The sequence below is a fragment of the Lithobates pipiens genome, unplaced genomic scaffold, assembly GCF_037356315.1.
Source record: "Lithobates pipiens isolate NorthernLeopardFrog02 unplaced genomic scaffold, aLitPip1_a1.2 Scaffold_1, whole genome shotgun sequence".
NCBI lineage: Eukaryota > Metazoa > Chordata > Amphibia > Anura > Ranidae > Lithobates > Lithobates pipiens.
The window spans coordinates 122,908,409-122,927,534 of NW_027507685.1; the positions used below are offsets into that span (position 1 = coordinate 122,908,409).

Below are 19,126 nucleotides of genomic sequence, written 5' to 3' on the forward strand. Positions count from 1 at the left end.
CTCCTGGCGCGCATATACCGGGGCTTATAACTGGAGATTGCTGCGGTCCAGATCAGCAGGAGTGGGGGGGGGGGGGGGTGGTCGAGGAGGGGGACCTGTGTATTTTTGCCACAATCAGTCAAATATTCAATATTAATGCCAAAATGTCACAATTTCTGCCAAGGTATGCAAACTTTTGAGCACAACTGTATATTTTGGGTGCATGGATATTCTGTGATGGTTTTTATGAAATTGTTGTTTTTAACATTTATATACTAATAACAAAATCTTGTAAAAAAATATAAAATTTTATTATGTTGTGATTGCAAAACAACCCATTCAGTTTAAAAAAGAAATGAAAGGCAAAACATTTTTGTATAGATATATATTTTATATATATATATATTTATTTATTAGACCTTTTCCTCCTTTTTAAATGATCACATTCCCTCTGTTCTCAGCTGCCTAAGAGTTGGGGGAGGAGAGCAGCAGCAAGCTGAGCTTCCCAGTGAATGGCTGGGGGGGGTGTCAGGACAAGTCTGATCGTTGGAGGAGAGCAGGCTGAGTTCCCAACATAGCTAGAGAACTAATCACATCGTGCTCTCCTGTTTAGTGTGGTCAGTTTTTAATAGAAAAGCAGAGGGACTAGCAAGAACACCAGGGTTTTCACATAAAAGAAGCAAAACAAAGACAACAGGACACTTCCTCATACAAGTACATGGTACTGCAGCTACATATCAGGAATATGAAGTGTTGGGGTAACAGACCCCTTAATTGTGGCACCTTAAAAACCCTGTTTTTTTTGTACATACGCTTCTGAATATATCTGGTGGGATTTGGTGCCTTTCATCCTCAGGTATCTCAAAGGCAATATATTCAATTACCAGGTGTCTATTTTACCAGATCCCTGCTTCAGTTTCTGTCATTGGTATTACTGTTGTGCACCACCAGTCCATCACACTCCCCTTTGTTATCTGCTGTTCTGAAAGTCCCTGCTTTTGAGTACCAAGTTGTTTCCTACAGCCACCAGTTAAAAGGCAACCCTGACTTTGGTGATATAGGAAGCTGCAAAGGTTTTGGGACGTACAAATTAAGTAAACCTGTAAGGTACTCTCTGGATTCTAGTCAAAGTGAATAAAGAAAGCAGATAAATATAAACTGAGTGAACTTTCTGAATTTGCATATACTTGCATTGTTAGATAGCATTAGTAGCTCACTGATTTGGTTGAAAAGAGAATTTCTTTGTAATATGTTTGTTTTTGTTGTTTCACCTGCAGAACCAACGACAACAACACCACCACCTCCTGTTACCACGCCTGCAGCACCTGTCAATAATTCGCTCCCTGAAAAGGAGCGTCAGCATATTGCTGAGCGGCTTCTGAGAGTAATGTGTGCTGACCTTGGAGCCTTGAGCGTTCTCAACGGGAAAGACTTCTTCAAGCTGGCACAAACACTCGTTGACACTGGAGCTCGGTACGGAACATTTTCTGTAAATGAAATCCTGGGAAATATGAACAACCTGGCCATGAAACATTTACCACGAATGTACAACCAAGTGAAAGTAAAAGTGACCTGTGCTCTAGGGGGAAACATCTGCTTAGGGATTGGGGTGACTTGCCACTCACAGAGCATTGGTTCCGACTCTTGCTATGTGCTCACTGCATATCAAGCAGAAGGGCATCAGATAAAACGTTATGTCTTGGGAATTAAAGACATAGACGGCAAAGACAGTGGGGAGTTTATCCACCAGTGGGTGCAAAATGTACTCTCCGAGTTTGTCATGTCAGAAATCAGGACTGTTTATGTCACTGACTGCAAAGTAAATTCTTCAGCTTTCTCCAAGGTTGGGACTTGCCTACGTTGCTCTGCATGTTCTTTAAACTCTGTGGTACAAAGTGTTTTGAACAAACGCACCTTGCAGGCCCGTAATATGCATGAGGTCATAGAGCTTTTGAATGTCACAGAAGAGCTGGCTGGGACTGCTGGTATAGTTAAAGAGACATTTGGCTCCCTTGAGGAAAGCTCCCCCCCTCCCTGTTGGAATTCTGTGACGGACTCCCTTTTGCTCGTTCATGAACGATATGAGCAGATCTGTGAATTTTACAGCCGGGCAAAAAAGTTGAACATTATCCAAAACCTAAACAAGCATCTACTGAGCAATTTAGCCGCCATACTTTCCCCTGTGAAACAAGCTGTCATTGACCTTAGCAATGAGCGTAAGCCAACCCTACAGCTTGTGCTGCCTACCTATGTTAGGTTGGAGAAGCTCTTCACCTCAAAAGCAAATGACGCAGGAGTCATCAGCAAACTGTGCCACCTCTTTCTCGAAGCTTTGAAGGAGAACTTCAAGGTTGAGTCTGCACACAAAGTCGCCATGATTCTGGACCCTCAACAGAAGCTGCGGCCTGTGCCGCCATACCAACATGAGGAAATCATTACTAAAGTCTGTGAATTGATTAACGAGGTCAGGGATGGAGTGGAAGAGCTAGAGTTTGTGGTTCCTCCTAAAAAAGCTAGACAATCTTCAGAGTCAACCAAAGTTCAGGATGATGACCGAATGGGGAAGAATGAAGTCTATGACTATTTGCAGGAGCCTCTTTTTCAAGTGACCCCTGACCTTTTCCATTTTTGGTCATCTGTAACCCAAAAACACACAAGACTTTCCAAGCTCGCCTTCTGGTTGTTGGCTGTTCCAGCTGTTGGGGCACGAAGTGAGTGCGTAAATATGTGTGAACAGACCATGCTTATTAAAAGACGGAGACTCCTTAGTCCAGAAGACATAAATAAAGTCATGTTTCTTAAATCAAATATGCTTTAAAACATATTATTGGGATAAAAAAAAAAAACGTATGTTAAACAAAAACACTGTTCCAAAATATAAAAAGTGGATGACTAAGGAACTTGCGTTAAAACACTGTGGACCTCAAAAAATGGAAACGCTAGGAACCAAGTGCTTTTTGTGTTTGTTTTTTTAATATATATATATATATATATATATATATATATACTATAAAGAGACAGAACACGGAATGTTTCTGGACATTTGGTGAACATGTTAAGAGGCAAAACAATGGTGACCTTTCTAAAAGCTACAGGCAGCTGACTTCCAAAGTCACTTGAAATTAATTTCTACACAAATGACTTTTTCTCTACATCCAATAAGTATTTATTTCAGGGTATATTTCAGGACTTTTAGCTAGCTTGATATAAAACATCATATAAAACATCAACACATTTTATTGGGGAAAAAAGTTTAAGGGAGGCAGGTTGGCTCAAGTTAACGGTTTGGGATTTAAATACAGTGTTTTATCTGCAGTTATTTTTTTACATTTATCTCTGATCCCATTTTTTGTTGTTTGAAGAATCTTTTAGGACTACACTTAGTATAAAGTCTGATGGAAAATGATTATACTTTTTTTTTTATTTTTTATAATAGATGGTTCATTCTGTAGACTACTGTATGTTAACTCAACTGTCCTAACTCATTTTATTGGTTTGGTGTTAAAATTTGTTTTTATCTGAAGCACATAAATGTTTTTGTTGTTGCTAATTTATGAATGGAAAAGATCGTAACCATTGAGAAATACAGGCAGTGACCACGAATGTACACGCAACTTCTGGCACAATATGATGCTTTTCATCATATCTGTAGCACGACTGGTTTTGCAGCACAGTGAGCCATGCACACTTAGGTGGGGCCTTGGTGTCCTCTGGTGTTTGAAGGTTAGGTTTTTTTTTTGTTTTTGTTTTTTTTGTAAGGTTGTAACAATTGATTTATAATACAGTCTGATTGAGAGGTTTGTTTTTAAAGTAGAAACCTGTTTTTTGTTGACTCATGACCGAGTTTACTTAAGATTACCTTGTGTATGAATATGTTTTCATATATAAACAGGTTGGAGGCACTGATAACAGAAGCTAGTTATAAATTGTTTTCCCCAAAATTACTTTAATGCTAAAAAGGGATTTTGACATGCTTAATTTCACAGTTTTTAACTCCTAGAGCATTTTGACAATTGCACATTATTGTAAATTTGCCTGCAAGTAGATGTGGACCATACCTTCCACATACTTGCTCTTCTATATTTATATAGTTGAACAGTAAAAGACAAGCACTGTCTAAGGAAGCACAGCCTGCATATTTATCGTACAAACCTGGCTGCCCCCATGTACATATCTATTTTTAAATTAAACATCGACGCAAGTTTTGATTTAAACATTAGGACATTGTCATAAGATTATATACTGGTCACATTCACATATATTTCTTTAGCTAAAAATCTTAGAAGACTTTAATGCTTTTCAAAAATCACCTTTTAAAAGAACATTTGGCAGCCATTTTGTGACAGAGCTAATGTTCATGAGTATGCATTTACTTTAAGGAGTGACTGTCTCATCAGAACTTAGGTCAAGAAGGAACCCAGTGAAGTCCTTGGTTGTTAGCAAAGTGATAGCTGTTAAGTCTCGAAGATTGGTGTAGACCACAATCACTGGTCTGTGCTTGTAGACAAGTGGTTCTTTACCCAACAAATTTGGGTCACAGTGTGCAGACACTGGAATTTTTTTGGTCTTTGGCCTAGCTTCACAAACTTCTGTATTTTGCAGTACTTTAAGATCTGTCTCACTGAATTTAAATGAGCTTTTTTTAAATAAGATGATACCCATCTATTTTATGTGTCCTCCATAATGTTTGTTTTTACCAACCAAGGTAATTTTGGAGCTGTTCGGAACCAAATTTATTTGACAAACATTCTTTTGTATTGGAACCAAAGCGTCTTTAAGGTATGTGTAACCAAAGGGTATGGCGTTTTTCTTATGAGGATATGACAATGAGCAGAATTAAGCTTTTTGTAGAGCATCCTTTTCGATCTTTTCCTTCTGTTTTATTATTTGCATTGATATTTCTCCAGAAAAAAAAAAGACACTGTTAAAACTGATATTTACCTCATTTTTAATGGCTGTTATATAGAATTTATTACTTGCGCACTGTTTTGGCAAACATTTTTTAGGCAGAAGTATTTTATGTGTGAATTCAGCCTGTTGGTTTGCTAAAGCCTAGTACCTCGTGAATCTAAAGGTAACTTTCTTGTATGTTAGACAGGCAGTGTCTCTATGATGTCTCCAGTTTTTTATCCTGGTGAACTGTATAGAGGTTCGGGCACAAACTGCCAGCCTATGTCTGTGTTAATTTTTGGATTCTTTTACTCTGGTTAATTGCAATTTAGCCCTGTTTTATGACCTGTTTCTGGTGTTAAAATTCATGTGTTTTCCCCATGCTGGGCAAAGCAAAAGGGTCATTTTCACACACCTCTTTGCAGCTCATATTCACCCTTGCCAATCCAGAAGCAGGAGAGACAATCCTATGATACAAGTTGGTGAAGTTGTAGCTTACAGGACTATGGTGATCAGTCCAGTGCTGTTACATGGACTGATCACGTGCAAGGCCAGCCATACATGGTTCAAATCTCTGAGATTTGAACCATTAATGGGCAGAATAAATGTATCAAGTTGATCGATCAATCAACTTGGGTACAACCAGTCTGTGGGATTCTCTTGCGATTATAATCACTGTCTTCTCCGGGTGGGCATGGCTTCCCCTGCCCGACCTCACTGGGAAAAGACAATTGCTGTTTCCCCTGTCAACACTGTCTCTATGGCCTGCCTAAGTCACATGCTCTTCCATTATTGGGCAATTTATTTTCCTTCTACGCTGCAGAACAAAGAGCTACAGGGAGCACAAGTTTTTGTTTCCCCTGGCTCTGATAATTGTGGTTGTCCTCTTCCCCCTCAGGTGGTGAGGTCCTAGTATGCCAGTTTTCCCGATTTAGGTACTCGCCTGATGTTTTTTGCCTCAAGACATGTGCTGGACCTTACCGCTCAACGAATGCAGGCAACTCCAGCAGCCTAATGCTTTTTGGCCTGTTTTGTCTAATGAGGTAATGGCACTACTGGTTATCGGTCCTCCGTCATTTTCCCAGCAGGACCCCTGTATGTTAGGTCGAGGAGGACCAAGATGGCACAGGCTCAGTTTTAGCCCCAGATACAAGCTGCAGGAATGGAGGACATACTGCTGTGTTCCTAGGCTGCATGCAGGGTCCACACAGCAAGCCTCCTAAAGAAGCCCTCCAAATTGAGCAGCATGTTAAGTCATCAGGGAGCAATGAAGATGCCTAGGCAGTCTAGATTAGGGTCTACATCTACTCTGAGCTGTACTTCCCAAGGAAAGCCTATACCAAGTACTTTGTAATTGTTGGCTTGGGTTACTGGGCTTTGAGCAAGCCTTTTCTACTCCTAATTTTTGTTAGGTGGTCTAGCCCATTAAGAATGTGGAGGTTATAAAATTAAGCTTTCTGGTTAAAATAGCAAGTTTTAGTATGAGAAATGTATCATGCTTATAGGTCCATGTGTGAGGAAATGTCATCAAACTTATGTGCTTGGATTGTACACTTTCAATTGTCCGTTTGTTTGATTTGCCTTGCAATGGTGGAGGCACATTGAATGGCTGAAGGTTGTAGTGTCATGACGGACTAGATCCCTTTAACAAACGGGCAACTTCTTGTTTTGGGTCACAGGCATGCCTTGTCATTTCTCTGTGTTCATCACAAATGTTTTCTTAAAAAACAAAACAAAACAAAAAAAACATACATCTCTGCCATCATGGTAAGCTCTGTTAATTTATTTCACTTGCTATTGCACTAGACTGAGAGTCCTAGGCTTTTTGGGATGTGTAGTTTCTTTTATAGGTGTCAGTCTTTAGCCTACATAGGGAGGTCATGCATTAACATGTGTAGTGGCATTCCTTATGTTTTAAACCTACAGAAACCTTGGAAATTAGATTATGAAGATTTATTGTACTATAGACTGTCAGTATCAACAAATGACACAATGGGGGTTATTTACTAAAGGAAAATCCACTTTGCACTTGGAAGTAAAGTTGCTATATATCCGAGGGGAACATGCAAGGAAAAAGAATTTAAAAAAAAACAGCATTTTAACTTGAACATGATTGGGTGATAAAATCACTAATTTCAGATCTACCCCCTTAGATTTAGAGCGACTGCACTTCCAAGTGCACTTTCAGTGTAAAGTGGATTTGCCTTTTCGTAAATAACCCCCAATGAATCTATATAGTCAATGTTCAACTGGTAGGTAAAAACACAAGGAGCAGGTAGGAAGGTTTATTTTGCCTTTCAGGGAGGGTTCAAGTCCAGGTTTGCTTTGTCGATATCCTTGCTACTCCTAGTGTTCAGTAATATCATCCAGAACCTAGCAGTTTTGATAGCTCAATGGGCTCTAGAAGAAGCTGGTTCTTAGCGCTGATGTCTCTGGCAGTCATGTTTCCTGCCCGACCCCTGCATTCTACAGAACTGTCAAGGGACCAGTGTTCCATCTGGTTTGTCTGCTCTTCCACCTGGTGGCCTGTAGGACAATTTTTGAAAAAGATTGTTCAGAAAGGGCGATTAACACCCTTCTCCTTAGGAGTTTCTTAGTACTCGCTTTACAGCTAAGTATAAAAGGTGCTTTATTCCTGACCCAAAAAAAAAAAAAGATTTGGCATACATTCAGGTTTAATTCCTACAGTTTTGAATTTTCTCAAGGAAGGAGTTTAAAAAAAAAAAAAAAAGAAAAATTGTTGCCCAGTACCCTTCGGCTTTTTTTTTTTTTTTTTTTTTTTCCTGTAGAGTATATGAGTAAATCTTTTACCAAACTTCTAGCCCCATTGGTAGTCCCTATGAAAGGATCAGTGCCTCCTAGATTACCATGAGCTGATGGATTAGAGGCACTATTATTTCAGCATACATCAATTCTGGTCATTTACCACTTGCTACACAGAGCTCACTCCACAAGGTCAATGGCCGCATCATTAGCAGAGGGCATGGAGCACTACCCATGTGAAAATCTTGTTTAGCCAGGATTACGTCTTTGGAAGGAAGGTGTTGCAGGCATTGCCCCATACCCTTGAGGTATGCTTACTTATTTGTCCTCTCAAATAGCTGTCCTGGAAGATGATTTGGGAGCCAACACAATATATTAGCTGGCCGATTTAAACAAGGATGAACCATACGTTTTATTTCATGCCGTGGTGAAAAATAAAGCGGTATTCTGCATTTCCTAAAAAACATTGCCCAGCTCCAAAAAATACCAACTTCCATTTTGTTGAGGCAACAGGTCCACTTTAATTGCCAGATAAGGAGTGTGTGAGGTTCGAGGCCTCTGGCAATAGTCACTGAAACAGTTCAGTTCATATCTGCTTACATCAAAAACTCTCTGCTTATTTTTCTTGTTTACTTTGCATTCTTCTTTGCCAGGTGGGCATATTTTAATTTATTTTTTTCCCCGTGATCATGTGCTGTAAATATAAAAGCCATTTACTACACTGTAAATTATAAATAAAAATAAAAAAAGTCTTCTGAGTGCTAAAATAAACACCCCACAATTCATTAAGAATTGTCTGGCAACAGAAGACTATCCTTGAGAATTAAGAGGAATGGAACGTTTGCAGTTAGTGAGTTTTTTTCCCCGACTGTTGACTTTGCACTGTGTGGAGGAATTAAAAATCGGAATAATAAAAAAAAACCTATAAAACTGTGGGTGGAAGCTTAATAAATCTTTTTCTTTTCAGAACCAGCCTGTACATTTTTGAAAATGTAACACAAAAACCTTAGCATTGAAAGTGTGATGGCATTCCTGTTAAATACCTTTTGTGGGAGGCAGGGGATGTGTAAGGCTTGTGTACAGATTCTACATGCATAGGCAGGAACAAAGGCAATATTCACATGCGCTCTCATGACAAGTGTTCGGACAAAATGGATAACTGTCTATAGAGGAACATTCACACACACACACACAGTAGGTTTTCTAGACTCTGTTTTTCTATAGGTATCAATGAATATTTTCTTAATCCTTTTCCTGGTTTGTGTTTAAAATTTCCTAATACCGGTAGTGTGTTTATTTATATTTTTTTAGTAACACAATATTTTTGTAAAAGTTGCCCTTTGCCTATGTGGCACAGACAGTTATGAGATGCTGTATGCTGGCTCTATGTACTGTATGTTAAGGCAAAAATGTTCTCTCCTCGAAAAACCTCATTAGAAATAGACATGTTGGTATTTTGCTGGTGCAGATCAACAATCTCCCAAATGAGCAATACTGCACTGCTGTTATAACACTATTTACTTTTTTTTGTGCAACTGTGGTGTGGAGTTGGCAAAAGGGGATTCCAAATATTGTCATATTTGAAATTATTTTGATAACATTTTTTTCATCCTATTTTACTGCCTAACTTTTTTTGTATGAGAGTTTTTGATAGCCACGTTATACATACTACTGAATATAATTTTATTTTATGCTTTGCGTTGAAAAGTAAAAAGATAATTTTAGGTGGGGGGTAGGATAGAATTCTATAAATATTTTGTATTTCAAGAATAGAGAGAAGTATTGTCTAGAAATTTACAATTGACTCATCTGCTATGAATTTTTTTTTTTTTTTTTTAGCACAAATTTAGGGGTAATAGCTGGCCTGTTGACCTTCCATTGAGAAACAGCCACTTCAGGGTTCTTTTATTGAGGGCCTCTTGGAGGGTGGGTTTTCCCGTTTAGATTGAGCCATTACTTTAGTAGAGATTATACGACCCAAAGCCATGACTTTGGCTTGGGAGCAGCACTGGACAAAGCTTAGAATTTTCTCCAGGAACAGTAAACAAAAAAAAAAAAAAACTCCTTTTACTTTGACAAACTTTTTTTTTTGCTAAGGGACCAAGACTGAGAATATCAGTGTCTCCAGGTTCTCATCTCCTGAAGATCCCTGGAGGCAAGTATAAATAAATTACTCTTGCTGCCCCCAACTTTAACCATCATTCAGATTTCTCATAAAAATGAAATATATAAAATGATGAAAAAAAAAAGTATAAGGCTGGATTCATGCTATTGTGTAGCAAATTTATTTTCTAATGGGCAAAGAGAAAAATCCTATAAGCTACAGATCACTACAAAACCTGTGTGTGGAGAATAAAACTGATTCAGCCCAGGCTCCATCCAGGCCACCCAACAATTCAGGTTAACAGACCTACACCTTTTTTCCTACAGTGTACATAGTTCACATATGTGGTATCATTCAAATTTTAAAAGCATAATATTGAGGTGCAAGGATGAGAAATCAGACTGAAAATTTAATGCTGAAATACCTTTTTTTTTTATTTAAAGTGAGCACCTCCTTTTCTTGTACTACTCAGCAGACACTTTATTGAATAATTGTCTAGTGAAAATTATAGGGGGTAATTCTTTATTCTGCCTCCTCTCTTTTTGTAAATCTTCACTGTGTGCCTTGCCGTTAGCCACACAACCTCCTTACTAAAAAAAAAAAAAAAAAAAAAAAAACACAAAAAAGGCTCCTGGCCAGTTCTGTGAAGTACCATTCATAAATGGGAAATAACACTAATGAATGGGGAGTCTACTTTGTCCAAGCAGATAAGAGAGACTATGAAAGGGCTGCCAATGAGTTGCACAGTAAAGATATACAAGCAGGGAAACCATACTCTACAAAAGGGGGAAGAAGAAAAAAAAAAACACACACTTTAGGCCCTATTCACATTAGGTGATTGGAATCATGGTGATTATGCCAATGATGGCAAAACACTAGAATCATGTGGCAAAACGCACAGTTACAGCTCATGCTAACCTTGTCACCCATAAAGGAGCAGGAGCTTCTTTTGGACAACAAACGCACATAGTGCAGCGTTTCTGCAGGTAAATCACACTTTAAAAATTACAAGCAGAAATTATTATTTCCGCTAAGGGAGGTCAGATTGGGCCCTAAAATGGTCCAGCCTAGTTGTGACTAGTTAGGATATATGTAATTATTATATTCTTATTTTATTTTTTTATGGCTGTTGCTAAAAATCTAAACTAGCTTTGGGATATTTAAAGGTCTCAATTAAATTTCTACAAATCACAGGCTTTTTTTCCTTGTCACAAGGCACTACTGTTTGAGTCTGGAAGCTCCCTTGTCAACAATCCACCCCACAGATTGTACCTTACAATATTTAAAGATGCAATCCTAGTGCTTATTCACATCTACCATCTGCATGGAGACTTGATTTTACTTTTAATGATGATGGTGGATTGTTTTCACTTGCAAGTCAGTGCCTAGATGTGAAGTAGCATTATGCGTTTCTATTTTTTTTTTTTTTTTTTTAAATAACGTTTTGTTATTAAAACTATATACTTACCTTGGACAAAGTTATATGTAAAAAAATATATATATAAATATATTACTTACATGGTTTGCTGTTTTACCAGTCTGTTGCTGTTTTAAAAAAAAAAAAAAAAAAAAAAGGAAATATATCTTGTCATTGATTCCAAACCAATGCGTGGCAGTTTGGTATGTAGAAAAGGTGAAAATATAGCAAATAAGAAAAATCTTATTACTTGTTAATGCAACAATATTTTCTGATAACTGATGCCAAGATAGGAGACATATTGTAACTGTGAGAATGACCCAGTTGCTTGATGATTTTCTTGTCTGTGTTGTATTTATGGTTTTTCAATAAAATTCAATTTAGACTATTTGCCTTGTTAAAGACACCACTTAAAGAAAAAAATAAATAAAAAATTGGTTATATACTGGGGTGGGCAGTTGGCAGTGGGTTCAGCCACATAGGAGACGAGAAAAGTCCATAATTAATAGTAAAGGACACGTTTCTGGACCTGGCTTCTTTATGCAATGTTAAATATTGCTTTGTGTATGCAGGTTGCATACAGACATATGGTCACCGACTCTTGTGCTGCTTTATATTGTACAGCCATCTGATAAGATAGTTCTTCCCAGCATTTATTAGCATTGGTCTGATGAACTATAGGCGCTTTCCAATAAAATGAAACCATTTTGGATATACCATAGCTTATTTTTATTGTACAGAAATTGCTTCCCAAGTTTTTAAAATGGGACAGATTTGACAACAGTGGGGACTCTTTGTACATCAGTTACCTTAGGAAACAGCTTCAATTAAATGATTTTCAGCCCCTGAAAGTAATAATTAGTTTAGATCAGCAAAATCTTGAACATTCATACCCCACAATGGTCAAGGGAATACATTCCAAACTGGATGAGTAAACTGATGAAATTGTTGGCAAGTGCATCAGTCGCCAAGGTCTGATTTATAAGTTGCATGCTAATTGGAGGGTGAAAATGACATAAGTGGCCAAGATTAGTATATTATTTCCTGAAAATAGATATTTAAAACCTCTGCTTTTTTCCCCCCATGTAGGATAAAAGAACAGGTCTGTTGTAAGTTTCCCTCACCAGTGGCACTTACCAGCAACTATATTCAGTGGTGGGGAGTAAAGAAAATAGCCTGGGCTTCTAGATGATAACCGTGCTATGACAGCAGTAATTTTTTTTGGGGAGGAGGCTGAGACCTAAGCTCCCATTAATGTGACTGAGCTACACATGGCTGAAGCCAACCATGCAGAGACCAGCCAAATTTTGATCCCGTGTAGCCATTCTGATTGACTTTTGTTCAATCAACTGCCCTGTTGCTATATTTATGTCAATCTCTGTATTCCATTGGTGGGGGAAGTTTTCCTGCTGTTAGACTACAATGACTCAGCAGGGAGGATCCCCACATCAAAATATGTGGATAGGAGGTGGTGGTTTGGAATTGAGTTAGATTTTTTTTTTTTTTTTCCCCCAGTCAACCTACTCAGACCCATGTATATGGCCAGCTTTACTTTGTTTCTTTGGCTGAGCAGAGAGGGAGGCGAATGAGGGAAAGGGGCGTGTGTTGTTGGGGGAAGATGCTTCAAGGTGAACCTGCACTGGGGAAAAAGCAAATGTCCTGTAAAAAAACAAATTTTTCATTAAAAATTAAATACCTTTCATAGCCCCCTACCTTGCAACGTTACGATGTAGCTGAAGAAACCATGCCAGTTTCTGGCTTTACTGGCGGGAGAATCGATTTACTAGATCTAGTCTAGTTACTTTAAGAGAATGTTCCTCAGACCCCCTTTCACACTGGGGCTGCATGAACTCTGCTCATTTTAGCTGCGTGCTTTTACTCAAAAAAAAAAAAAAACATTTTGTGGCACTTTGAAAGCACTTCCCATTCATTCCAGTAGGCAGGGGTGTTTTGGGAGTGCTGTATATACAGACCGCCCCAAAGATGCTGCTTGGTGTACTTTTCATAACTTCCTGCAAGCGCACCGCCTGCATGTGAACGGTCAACCTAGAATGAATGGAAGGTTGTTTTCAGGCGCCTAGCCGAGGCTATTTCTAGTACTAAGGTGCCCCAGTGTGAAAGGGGCCTTGGCGCTATAGTAAAATTTCACTTTGGATATTCTTTACAATCACATGCAATGCCAATTAAAACCATAATTGGATGATGGCTGGCAGCAGAGCTCCCAAGTACACAGATATGATCAGTAAAGTGCAAGTACGATTCTAGCTTATAAGGTTTTCAAACATGGAAGCTACCTATTTGGTGTTGCCTGGTCTGGCAAGAAAAATATTTCCATAGCAAGAAAATAACTCTTGAGAACTAAGGCCTAAAGGTTAAGCACCAGGTCACAGTTGCCTCTTATAAAAGTAGTAATTTACCTTATAAGCAGAAATGCTGTAGATTCTCATGGCTTAACTGTCTCAAATCTGTCAGATTGTGCATGTACACAGCCATCAATGGCAACATTTTATTGAGGCCAGGTTCACATGTTTCGGTCGTGGGTCCCAGCATGGGCTCCAATGGGTTTCCTGTTCAACAGTTCAGGTGGGAATCGGTTCAAACTTTTTGCCTGAATTAGCACCTGTACCGAACGCAAATATGCACAGGACCATTTTGGAATGCAGACCACATCCACCCTTGACCTGTGCTCCATTGAAAGCCAGTCACTCACATTTAATGCGACTGATACAGGGAAGACTCAAATCCAATTCTCACATGTGAACCTGGCCTAAAGCATAAACTATTAGAAAAATAAGTAGTTTTACCTTCCCCTTAAAATGTATACTTAACTGAATTTGTCAAGCATAGGCCCCTGCAATCCAACAGCATAGACCTCTATGGAGCCATCAGAAGAAGGCACAACAGAGCTGGGGATGCTATATGCCAGGAGGCAATTTCCTGAACACACCAGAAGTCAGTCCTGCTTTGGGGAAAATTATACACCTGGAAGAACAGGAAAAAAAACTACTTTCTATGAGAGTTTAGTTTTGTCTTGTCATAAGACAATAGTGACCTACATGGCAACTTTCTCATTTAGAGAAAGGAAACCCCTGGTTGGGAAATTGATTCACATGTCTGACAACACCCTGGCATGTAAATACTGGCTAAATATTAACAGGTAATGACCATCATCTGGCTCAGGTGAACTTTGCTGTGCACAAGTACAGTTGACTAACAAGCTTTTGAAAAGTAGGCCTACCTTTCCTCAATTTATGAAAACTGGAGTTTAATCATTGACAGAAATGCAAGAGCACACAAAATCTAATTATACTATAGTGGGTAGACACTACCAGACCTTAACCACTATACACAAAAGCAGCAGCATCACCGCCTCCATACTCCAATATGGCTGCCTGTTTGCATATATGATTACTGTTTGGGAAAACCTTTCTGCCCTGCACAAATTTTACAGAAGCAGACCACAGATATTCCTGATCACTTCACTGTTCTGAGCACGTTTCAGGAAAAATATGGCCAAAGCCATTTTGGCCCTTCTCCAATCAAGTACAAGCTTAAGTACTTTGCTCTGCACGCCTGCAAGATGGTTTAAGTCAAAGCCCCTGACACCACTCAGCCATCCAGGCTATGGAAAGATGCCAACTTTAATGTCAGGATCCACCCAGATAGGCAGCTGGCTCAGCCTCCCAGCGAGCCACTGGGAGACTGAGCCAGCTAATCCCACCCCCTCCACAGCCCAGCGCTCCATTGAGCACTGGAAGAGCAGAGACTTGATCGCTCAGCACTCAGTGTAGCATTGGCCAGGGCAGCTGCAATTGGTGCTGCAGCCATCTAGGAGAGTATGTGCATTTTTTTCTATTCCCAAAACTTTTATGCAAGCCTTCACTTTGTCTACGCAGACCAAAATAGTTTGCTTTAAAGCTTCCAACTTTGCAGCCTCTTTAGACCATGGGTGCCTAACCTGTGGCCCGTCAGCCACTGTTACAAGCATGACTCCCAAAGGCAGAGGCATGATGGGACTTGTAGTTCCACAACAGCTGGGACACAGGTTGAGCACCCATGCTTTAGACCCCGTTACCTTTCCCAGCAACATGGCTACAAGACAGGCTTTACTCTAAAGCTGTCCACTTAACGATCACTTTATTTTTTATAGGGGAGAGAAAAAAAAAGCAAGCCTTTACAAACGTTATACTTATCTTCTCTGTAGTGGATTTGCAAAGAGCAGTCCAGATCCTCCTCTTCTTGGATGCCTCTTTGCTGCTCCTGGCCCCTCCCTCCTGTTCATTGCCACCACAGCAAGGAGTGTGCTATAGGGGCACCCGACTCACAGGTCCCCTTTTCCATTCATACACAGCCCTGCCCCCTCTCTCACAATGGGCTAGCTAACAGCAGCGAAAGCCAATGGCACTGCTGCTGCGTCTCAGGCAAGTATAAGGGCGGGGGGGGGGGGGGGGGGGGTGCTGGGGCAGCTGAAGAAGGCTTTTTATCTTAAATACATAAAGATAAAAAGTACCATGACCGCTTAGTCAGCCTAGTGTAGATACTGAACGTATACATACACTAGAGTGTATAACGTATTGGGTCACCTGCTTTTACATGCACTGTAAAACATCCCATTCTTAGTACATAGGGTTCAATATTTAGTTGGCCCACCCTTTGCATCTTCAACTAATCTGGGAAGGCTGTTCACAAGGTTTAGGAGTGTGTCTATGGGAATGTTTGATATTTGTGAGATCAGGCACTGATGTTAGATGAGAAAGGCCTAGCCTGCAGTCTCTGCTCTAATTCAAAAGTGTTCTATCAAGTTGAGGCCTGGACTCTGTGCAGGCCAGTCAAAATCCTTCACCCTAAACTTGTTCATCCACACTAGATTGCCAAACATACTGGGCCACCACTCCAAATCATTTGGAAGGGGAATTATGGTGCAAGGTTGTTTTTAGGGGTTGGGCTTGGTCCCTTAGCTCCAATGAAGGCAACTATTAAGGCATCAGCATACCAAGTCATTTTGGACAAATTCATACTCCTAACTTGGCGGCAACAGTTTGGGGATAGCCCCTCCCAGTTCCAACATCACTGTGCATTAGTGCACAAAGCAAGGTCCATAAAGACACGGATGAGCAAGTTTGGGGTGGAGGAACTTGACTGGCCTGCATAGAGTCCTGACCTCAACCTGATAAAACATCTTTGGGATGAATTAATGTGGAGACTGCCAGCCAGGCCTACTCATCCAACATCAGTGCCTAACCTCACATGCGCTTCTGGAAGAATGGTCAAATGTTCCCATAGACACACTCCTAAACCTTGTGGACAGCCTTCCTAGAAGAGTCAAAGCTGTTCTAGCTGCAAAGGGCAAGCTAACTCAATATTGAACTGTACGGACTAAGACTGGGATGAAAGTTTAATATGCATGCAAAGGCAGGCATCCCAATACTTTTGACAATTTAGTGCATTTGCCATCATTTAAACTACCATGTGCTAAGTCTCAAATAGTCAACCCATTGATGTGAATACAATGTTAAAAAAAAAAACAGCTTCCTATTGAAAGATGACTATTATGTGTTTTGACAACTCTTCCGCTTGGCAGCACTGGTAGTCACATTTAGGGTGGCCAACCTCACAAAATGCACTTTTCCTCTAATGTACTGGGACCAAAAGTACTCAGCCAGATAGCCGGAAACAAAGGCAGGACACAAGAGGCTGGAAATAAAGCATTTCTAAAATAGACAAATTAAGCAGTCCACACCCAATCTTACAACCTAAACCACCAAAGTTGTAGTACTCCTACTAGCCAGTCTTAAAAGTGCAGACTAGTGATCAAACCTCCTTCTGCTCCTTTTAGTCAAGGCCATCAATCATAAAATTGTATCCACAAGTGCAGTACAACAAAGCATGTTTGTTATGAAAAATAGGGAGAATCCATATTTTAAGAAAAAAAAAAAAAAAAAACAATTATGTAGAAAGCAGGCACTTATATTTAGCTGAAACCATACTCAAGTAAGCTAAGCTTTAAATACTCAGAATTCATATCCAAAAACCTGTAGGATGCAAAAAAGGAAATCTAAAGTGGCTGGAGCCCTCTAAAGGGGATGAAAGACATGAATGGTAGAGTGAAATGGTTCCCAGAAATTGCATAGAAATAACCAGCCCTTTAATTCTGGGGTTTCAATATTTTGGTGATTATAGTACCTCCACCATCCAGATGCACATTGCTCTTGCTTGAAAAAAATTTCTTCAGAAAAATTACACAACCATTTCCATGCTGCCATTGAGGTAACCGCTTGCCATTTTGTGAATGGCAGTGTCCTGTAACCAATCTGAAAACAGGACACAAGTTCTGTTCCATACAATAAAGAAAGTGGTCAAGGAAGGGCTTGCATCTTTCAAGAGATGATCCTCTGAAGTAGGACACGCTTAACCTTTCTGGAGAAGCAGTCTAAAGTTTCACTTCAAGATTCGTGCATTTTTGGATTATTTTCTTGACTTATGAAAAGCGAACACAAAAAAGTGTGTAAAGGCACCTTTTGATGCCATTCATATACAAATGCAGATTCTGGCAAAACCACCACATCAACCCTAGGCACATAGGCTGGAACCTCCACCTATGACCAGGTCTGAGAATTCCAAAAGGAAAAAAGTCATTAAGCCTCATAAAAAAATAAATATTTCACATTTCATTTAAAGTTCTTCTTGATTACAAATATTTTATAATAAAGTCTTTAGTATAAAAAAAAAACAAAAAAAAAACAGGTTTTGCATATGGGGACTCTTAATGGGTACATAGAAAGTTCATTTTTCACCAATCCAGCCCATCTTCTTGGAAGGTAAGTCTAGGGCTGTTGTCACTGTAGAACTGGGAGTACCACCGGCGGTGTTTGGCAATGGCAGAGTCCTCTTTAACAAGTAGTGGCTTGCTGATGTATTTCTTGTTGTTCCAGACCATCACATCCCGTTCAAACTGCCATAGAGAGAAGATTTAACATTCTAATAAATGTTGATAACTTTCACAGAACTCATTTTGTTTGGGCCCTATTTAAACATTGCGTTTGTGCTTCAGGGTGTGCTTTGTAGATGTGGCTTCTAAAGCGCTCAGTGGAGCACTGGCACTAACCACTGCCAAAATTAAATGCTCCATGTGCCATTTTAACTGCACCCAGCAGGTTGGCAAATACACTATGGTTTTAACTACAACCTTAAGGCTGGTTCGCACTGCTGTGTGGAGCGGCTCACAGCAGGGGTGGGGTGCATTCCCACTCACAGTTTCAGGTCCGATTTCAGCTTAATTCAGACCTAAAACTGACCAGAAGACAGGACACTTCTGCAAACCGCTCCATAGCCGTCCCAGCTCCATTGCGAGCCAGTCAGGGTCTCCCACTATTCAAACTGAATGCAGGGAAATCTGCATCCAATTCACAATAGTATGAACCCAGCCTTCATGTTAAACTAGACTATTAAAGAGAATATTTAATCTGTGCTTACATTTCATGCCAACATTCAACTGAATGAACCTTGGGAAATTGCAGGGAACAGCAATCATTTACACAGTCAGGTCCTGGTTGGTCTAATATTGTACCATAAAAAAAATTGTTACACAGTTTTTAGACTAGTTACATTATGTGTATCGTAAAGCATTGTCTTGATCTGCACATAATGTCCAGTAGGGTGTGTGCCTGGGACCTGCGTTTTTTTGCTTTGTATAAAAGCAGGTCAAACGAAGTTGGCATACAGAACAATGGGCACTGAATTGCAACACACCATGCTGCTTTGTGAAGACATGAAATGTCATGTGAACATATTTATAAAAAAAAATTAAGAAAAAGTAAAACTGGTGTGCTGAAAAGTGTGAGCCCACACTGGAAACACTGCTTTTACCAAATGGGCTAGAGTGACCAAGGCCATAAAAGGCAACTTTTCTAAAAATAAAATATAGCAAATTATAGCATTTTCAATTGTTACATTAGCAACGTTGTAATTTAATG

At 39.6% G+C, this 19,126-nt stretch overlaps 2 protein-coding genes across 7 annotated transcripts in view; one reads left to right on the plus strand and one right to left on the minus strand.

Annotated features, from left to right (window-relative positions):
- Positions 1 to 11,541, plus strand: part of LOC143974349 (zinc finger protein 618-like) — a 236,860-nt gene extending 225,319 nt beyond the window's left edge. For all 6 annotated transcript variants that reach the window (XM_077475667.1, XM_077475627.1, XM_077475636.1 and 3 more), the window contains one exon: positions 1,257 to 11,541. In XM_077475667.1, coding sequence (XP_077331793.1) covers positions 1,257 to 2,797 — 1,541 coding nt within the window. In that variant the 3' untranslated portion in view covers positions 2,798 to 11,541. The remainder of the gene's footprint in view (positions 1 to 1,256) is intronic.
- A 317-nt stretch (positions 11,542 to 11,858) lies between these two features.
- LOC143974379 (cholesterol 7-desaturase nvd-like) overlaps positions 11,859 to 19,126 on the minus strand; it is a 55,255-nt gene continuing 47,987 nt past the window's right edge. The window contains exon 7 of the mRNA XM_077475679.1: positions 11,859 to 18,105. Within this exon, the coding sequence (XP_077331805.1) occupies positions 17,944 to 18,105 (162 nt within the window). The 3' untranslated portion in view covers positions 11,859 to 17,943. The remainder of the gene's footprint in view (positions 18,106 to 19,126) is intronic.